At 46.7% G+C, this 7644-nt stretch overlaps 1 protein-coding gene across 1 annotated transcript; it reads left to right on the top strand.

Annotated features, from left to right (window-relative positions):
- Positions 1 to 934: 934 nt before the first annotated feature.
- On the top strand, positions 935 to 3406 carry LOC147977136 (uncharacterized). Its single transcript, XM_087519902.1, has one exon. It carries the CDS (start codon positions 935 to 937, stop codon positions 3404 to 3406), a length of 2472 nt encoding a protein of 823 aa, XP_087376028.1.
- Positions 3407 to 7644: the final 4238 nt, after the last annotated feature.

The raw sequence follows: 7644 nt of genomic DNA on the forward strand, positions 1-7644 counted from the left end.
ATTTTGATATAAAGGAGAAGATCAAGGAATTGGGTTCCAACCCTTCGGACACCGTTTATTATCAGAAGAAGGTGGCCAATGGGAACTCCATGGTTGAGTTAACAGATGATGCAGGCAGTGGCGGAGGAAGCGTGTAGGCACGGTGGGCCGTGGCCCACCCAGAATTTGAAGAATTTTTTTTCTACCATGTACTAATTTAGCCCAAAGGACTGTCCAAAGCCCAGCCCCAGCCGTCTAGGTTTCTTCTCGTGTGTGAAGCAGCTTCGTGCCTCTGTCTCCTCTCTGGCCACGCCGCCTCAGCGGCTCAGCCCTCACCCGTCTCTCCTCCGAACTCCGGCCACTGGTTCCCCTCCTCTCGCCGCTCCCCTCCTCTCCCCTCCTCTCGCCGCTCGCCCCGCCCACAGTCGCCGACTCGCCGTCGTCAGGCCAGGAGAGACGAGACAGGGGCATCCGCTGCGTCTCCCGTGCAGACTGCGGCTGGATCGATCCTGTCGTGCTCGCGGCTGGCTGGACGCCTCTCCAGCTGCGTCTTCCTCACCACCGCCGGACCAGTACTGCGCCGGACGGCCTCAAATCATCTTCCCCAACCTCCGTTTGAACAAATCAGCAAGGTGAGATTCCAAGCTTCCCCCCAAAATAGATGCTTTGCTGCTTCCAAATAAATTGATGCCCAGTCCAGTGTATATGAATTATGAATTGCTAGTAGTTGATGTCCATGGTCAATACTTGATGTTTATATTGACCAAGATCTACAGAATTTGCTAGTAGTTGATGTCCATGGTCAATAATTTTTTTTCTACCATGTACTACCAGTGTATATTTGTACTGGTTTATATGCAATGGTCAATACTTGATGCTTATATTGTGTAGAACTGATTCGGTATGCTGTTTCTACCAATGATGTTTTAATTTTGATATAATTGTAGAGCAGAACATGAAGAGGAATGGTGCCATTCTGGACCTGTTTCGAAAACATGAAGAGAAAGCGAGGAAGATTGCTACTGAACATCACACTGAAGATATTGAAAATGCGCGGTGTCCTAATTCCCCACCTCCAATCCATTCCGATACGGACATGGATACAGATACTGAGATCGATGTTGAAATTGAAGATGCAACGCCAAGTCTTCCATCACCCCAACAGCCAAGTGCACATGTCTTTTCAGGTGATCCAGGGAAAAGAACTCCTATTTCAGACTATGCTTTTAATGATCAAGATAGTGTTCGAAGAAGATACATTGCAAAAACTGCATGCCGACCATATGCACATGCTTTTCAAGTCAGGAAAATCTATGGTAAAAATCGACACTTTAGTTTTGTTTGGTTTGAAAAGTACAGTTGGCTAGAATATAGTGTCTCAAAGGAAGCAACATATTGCTTTGTGTGCTATTTGTTCAAAGGGAAAACTAATGGGGGGCCTAGGGATGATGCCTTTGTTAAAACTGGTTGGAGAAATTGGAACAAACCTGATGCACTGGACGAACATATGGGCGGTATTGGTAGCATTCACAACCAAGCTCAAGCGAAGTACAATTTATTTGTGACACCTCAAACGTCAATTTGTAATACCATGGTGAGGGTGTCTAAACATGATCTGCGTCTTTACAAGGCTAGGCTAACTTATTCACTAAGATGCTTGAGGTTTCTTTTGAACCAAGGATTGGCATTTCGTGGACATGATGAGAGTGAAGAATCTAGCAATAGGGGGAACTTTCTTGAACTTCTAAAATGGCTTGCAGAAAATGATGAAGAAGTTGATAAGATTGTTTTGCACAATGCTCCTGGAAACTGCATCTTGACTAGTCCAACGATACAAAAACAAATTATTGAATGTTGTGCTGTGCTAACTACAAAACAAATTATTGAAGATCTTGGTGATGAGCACTATGCAATCCTAGCTGATGAGTCTAGTGATGCATCTCATAAAGAGCAACTTGCTATTTGCATATGTTATGTTGATAAAGTTGGAAAGGGGTGTGAGAGGTTTCTTGGAGTTGTTCATGTTGCCAACACAACTTCCTTGTCACTTAAAGCTGCAATTGAATCTTTGCTTACCGATCATCATCTGACTCTTACTCAAATTCGTGGGCAAGGATATGACGGGGCTAGCAACATGAAAGGAGAGATTAAAGGGTTGAAAACATTGATCATGAAAGAGTCGCCCTCTGCTTATTACATTCATTGCTTTGCACATCAACTTCAATTGGTTCTTATTGCCGTGGCAAAGGGAAATGAACCATGTAAATGGTTTTTTGATCATGTTTCTTACTTGCTGAATATTGTTGGAGTTTCTTGCAAGCGTCATGACATGCTTCGAGATGTTAGAGCTCAAAAGGTTCTGGAAGCACTTGAAATGGGTGAAATTGAAAGTGGAAGTGGGTTAAATCAAGAGATGGGATTAGCTAGACCCGGTGATACTCGGTGGGGTTCTCATTTTCGAACCATTCTGCACATTATTACCATGTACCCCACAATACTAGAAGTACTTGATACTATTGGAAAAGATCCTTCACAAAGTGGTGAGTGGACAAGAATACGTGCAGTGGCTTTTGCCTTGGAGTCATATGACTTTGTTTTCAATCTTCACGTGATGCTTGTTATTCTTGGCCACACTAATGAGTTGTCTCAGTCATTGCAAAAGAGAGATCAAGATATTGTTAATGCAATGGCACTTGTTAGTTTGGCAAAGAATAAAATGCGACATATGAGGTCTCATGGCTGGGAAGAATTTCTTGCAAAGGTGACATTGTTTTGCAACAAACATGGAATTGAAGTTCCTACACCGGAGGATAATTATGTGCCTCATGGAAGATCACCTCGGTATTATGAAGTGCAAACAAATGATGATCGTTATAGAAGAGAAGTATATCTTGGTATCCTTGATCAAATCATTCAAGAGCTTGACAATAGGTTTGATGAGGTTAATATGGAGTTGCTTATTTGCATGTCTGCTTTGAACCCCGTCGATTCATTTGCTTCTTATGATGCACTCAAGGTAATGAAACTTGTTGAATTCTACCCTCAGGACATATCAAGCATGGATTTGGTAAGGCTTGAATTCCAACTTGATACTTTTATTGATGATATGAGACAAGATGATAGGTTCAGATCTGTGCGTAATATTGGTGAACTCTCTGTTATGCTTGTTGGTACAAACAAACATGTTCTCTATGATTTGGTCTACATGCTTATCAAATTGGTATTGATCTTACTGGTGGCCACAACGAGTGTTGAAAGAGTATTTTCGGCAATGAATCTAGTGAAAAATAAGTTGAGAAATAGTATGAGTGATGATCTCATGAACAACTGTTTAGTAACATTCATTGAGCGAGATGTGTTCTTGAAAGTAAGCGAGGAAGACATCGTTGAAGATTTCATGGCAAAGGAACGTCGTAGAGTTACTTAGTGTTATAGTTTCTACATGCCTACATATGGGTATCTTTCATGTAAGACTATTTGTATTTGCAACGTTGCAAATTTGGAATATTTGGGAACTATAATGTTGTCTGACTTGATTGAGCTGTTTGTATTATATTTTTGCCAACTATTGTATGTATGATCTTGGATTAGGTAGAATTTTTTTAGGTGTGCACACCCACCATTTCTTTCCTGGCTCCGCCACTGGATGCAGGCATGATGAACATGCTAGAGGCATTTGTTGCTTATACGGAAATCAGTTTGCATGTTTGATTGGGGGCGAGCAACACAAATGAGAAGCCACGGGAGGCGAGCGTGGCACGCCGTCGACTTGGGCGTTGTGCATTGGACGTGACGCGAGCGACCACCGGTCGGGAGAAGCTACGTGGCCCGGTTCAAAAGTGAGAAAAATAGCCAGGAAAAACCACTGACGTGGCATGCCAGCTGACCTAACAATTGTGACTGACCAGTCAGAATGCTCACAAAATTTGAAAAAGGGTAAACTGTGGCAACATTTTTGTTAAATGGGGTAAAACGGATGAAATCTCACTAAATGGGATAATTAGTGTCAAAAATGTCAAAATAGGGGATAAAACCCGGATTCACTCTTTCTTTTCTTGCTCCAAAGTGTAACTTAATGTTTCAGTAAGTAAGGGAGTCCTGAATTAGGGGGGTGTCCGGATAGCCGGACTATACCTTCGGCCGGACTCTTGGACTATGAAGATACAAGATTGAAGACTCCGTCCCGTGTCCGGAAGGGACTTTCCTTGGCGTGGAAGGCAAGCTTGGCGATACGGATATGTAGATCTCCTACCATTGTAACCGACTCTGTGTAACCCTAGCCCTCTCCGGTGTCTATATAAACCGGAGGGTTTTAGTCCGTAGGAAGAACAACAATCATACCATAGGCTAGCTTCTAGGGTTTAGCCTCCTTGACCTCGTGGTAGATCTACTCTTGTACTACCCATATCATCAATATTAATCAAGCAGGAGTAGGGTTTTACCTCCATCGAGAGGGCACGAACCTGGGTAAAAACATCGTGTCCCTTGTCTCCTGTTACCATCCGCCTAGACGCACAGTTCGGGACCCCCTACCCGAGATCCGCCGGTTTTGACACCGACATTGGTGCTTTCATTGAGAGTTCCTCTGTGTCGTCGCTTTTAGGCCCGATGGCTCCTCCGATCATCAACAATGACGCCGTCCAGGGTGAGACTTTTCTCCCCGGACAGATCTTCGTCTTCGGCGGCTTCGCACTGCGGGCCAATTCTCTTGGCCATCTAGAGCAGATCGAAAGCTATACCCCTGGCCATCAGGTCAGATTTGGAAGTCTGAACTACACGGCTGACATCCGCGGGGACTTGATCTTCGATGGATTCGAGCCACAGCCGAGCGCGCCGCACTGTCACGATGGGCATGATCTAGCTCTGCCGCCGAACAGTGCCCTGGAGGCCGCACCCGCATCAGCTCCGACCCTTAGTTCGGAGTGAACTGCGCCGATCGAGGATGGGTGGTTGGACACCGCCTCGGGGGCTTCAATCTCTACGGCGATCGAGCCGAATACCAGACCTGTCCTCTACAAGGCCCGTGACTCCAAGGAGCCGGACTCCTCTCCGGACTCCGAGCCCTCTGCGCCCCCGCCGATCGAGATTGGGCGCCGATTATGGAGTTCATCGCCGCGGACATCTTTCAGCACTCGCCCTTCGGCGATATTCTAAATTCACTAAAGTCTCTCTCTTTATCAGGAGAGCCCTGGCCAGACTACGGTCAGCAAGGTTGGGATGCGGATGATGAAGAAATTCAAAGCCCACCCACCACCCACTTTGTAGCCACTGTCGATGATTTAACCGACATGCTCGACTTCGACTCCGAAGACATCGACGGTACGGACGCCGATGCAGGAGACGATCAAGAACTAGCGCCTATAGGGCACTGGAGAGCCACCTCGTCATATGACATATACATGGTGGACACCCCAAAAGAAGGCGATGGCAATGGAACAGCGGAGGACGACCCCTCCAAGAAACAGCCTAAGCGCCGGCGTCAGCGGCGCCGCTCTAAATCCTGCCACAGCAAAAACGGTGATTCCGGCATAGGAGATAATAACACTCCGGACAGTGCCGAAGAAAACCCCCTCCAGCAAGATTCAGCTCAGGAGGATGGAGAAGTCAGCCCTCATGAGAGAGCGGCAGACAGAGAGGTCGAGGACGATAATTACATGCCTCCCTCCGAAGATGAGGCAAGCCTTGACGACGACGAATTCGTCGTGCCGGAGGATCCCGTCGAGCAAGAGCGTTTCAAATGCAGGCTTATGGCCACGGCGAGCAGCCTCAAGAAAAAACAACAACAACTTAGAGCTGATCAAGATTTGCTAGCTGACAGATGCACTGAAGTCCTTGCGGCCGAAGAGTATGAACTAGAACGCCCCTCCAAGAGCTACCCAAAGAGCAGGTTGCTACCCCGATTAGAGGAGGAAGCACCTAAACCTACATCACCAGCGCATGATGCGGCCGCGACAGAGAGGCCTCTCGGGACTCCACTCAAGCCGCACCCCGGCGCCGCTCAAAAAATACCAAGGCACGGGAAAATGCGCCAGACCTGTGAGATATATTGGAGGACAAGGCAAGGCAAACAAGATCGATCTACGGATCGCGCGGGCGCCCCACGGCACGGGACGATAATCGTCACGCCGGATATATTAAATCCGGCCGGGCCGAACACAATAGACAAAGCTCATTTGAGCTACGTCGGGGTATAGCCCAGTACAGAGGCGCCGCACACCCACTATGTGAAGGAAATATGCCGTAGAGGCAATAATAAAGTTATTATTTATTTCCTTATATCATGATAAATGTTTATTATTCATGCTAGAATTGTATTAACCGGAAACATAATACTTGTGTGAATACATAGACAAACAAAGTGTCACTAGTATGCCTCTACTTGACTAGCTCGTTAATCGAAGATGGTTATGTTTCCTAACCATAAACAAAAGAGTTGTTATTTGATTAACGGGATCACATCATTAGGAGAATGATGTGATTGACATGACCCATTCCATTAGCTTAGCACCCGATCGTTTAGTATGTTGCTATTGCTTTCTTCATGACTTATACATGTTCCTATGACTATGAGATTATGCAACTCCCGTTTGCCGGAGGAACACTTTGTGTGCTACCAAACGTCACAACGTAACTGGGTGATTATAAAGGAGCTCTACAGGTGTCTCCAAAGGTACATGTTGGGTTGGCGTATTTCGAGATTAGGATTTGTCACTCCGATTGTCGGAGAGGTATCTCTGGGCCCTCTCGGTAATGCACATCACATAAGCCTTGCAAGCATTGCAACTAATGAGTTAGTTGTGAGATGATGTATTACGGAACGAGTAAAGAGACTTGCCGGTAACGAGATTGAACTAGGTATTAAGATACCGACGATCGAATCTCGGGCAAGTAACATACCGATGACAAAGGGAACAACGTATGTTGTTATGCGGTCTGACCGATAAAGATCTTCGTAGAATATGTGGGAGCCAATATGAGCATCCAGGTTCTGCTATTGGTTATTGACTGGAGACGTGTCTCAGTCATGTCTACATTGTTCTCGAACCCGTAGGGTCCGCACGCTTAAGGTTTCAATGACAGTTATATTATGAGTTTATGAGTTTTGATGTACCGAAGTTAGTTCGGAGTACCGGATGTGATCACGGACATGACGAGGAGTCTCGAAATGGTCGAGACATAAAGATTGATATATTGGATGACTATATTAGGACACCGGAAGTGTTCCGGAGAAGTTTCAGATAAAACCGGAGCACCGGGGGGTTACCGGAACCCCCCGGGGGGGTTAATGGGCCTCATGGGCCTAAAGTGGAGAAGAGGAAGGGGCTGCCAGGGCAGGCCGCGCGCCCCCTCTCCCCCTAGTCCGAATTGTACAAGGAGGAAGGGGCGGCGCCCCCCCCTTTTTCCTTCTCTTCTTCCACCTCTCCTACTTGGACAAGGAAAGGGAGGGGAGTCCTACTCCCGGTAGGAGTAGGACTCCTCCTGCGCGCCTCCTACTAGGGCCGGCCGCACCCCCCCTTGGATCCTTTATATACGGAGGCAAGGGGCACCCCATGGACACACAAGTTGATCTTCGCGATCGTTCCTTAGCCGTGTGCGGTGCCCCCTTCCACCATAGTCCACCTCGATCATATTTTAGCGGTGCTTAGGCGAAGCCCTGTGACGGTA

Source organism: Triticum urartu, chromosome 4A (assembly GCF_056163025.1).
Source record: "Triticum urartu cultivar PI428250 chromosome 4A, HENAU_Tu73, whole genome shotgun sequence".
In the NCBI taxonomy this organism is placed as follows: domain Eukaryota; kingdom Viridiplantae; phylum Streptophyta; class Magnoliopsida; order Poales; family Poaceae; genus Triticum; species Triticum urartu.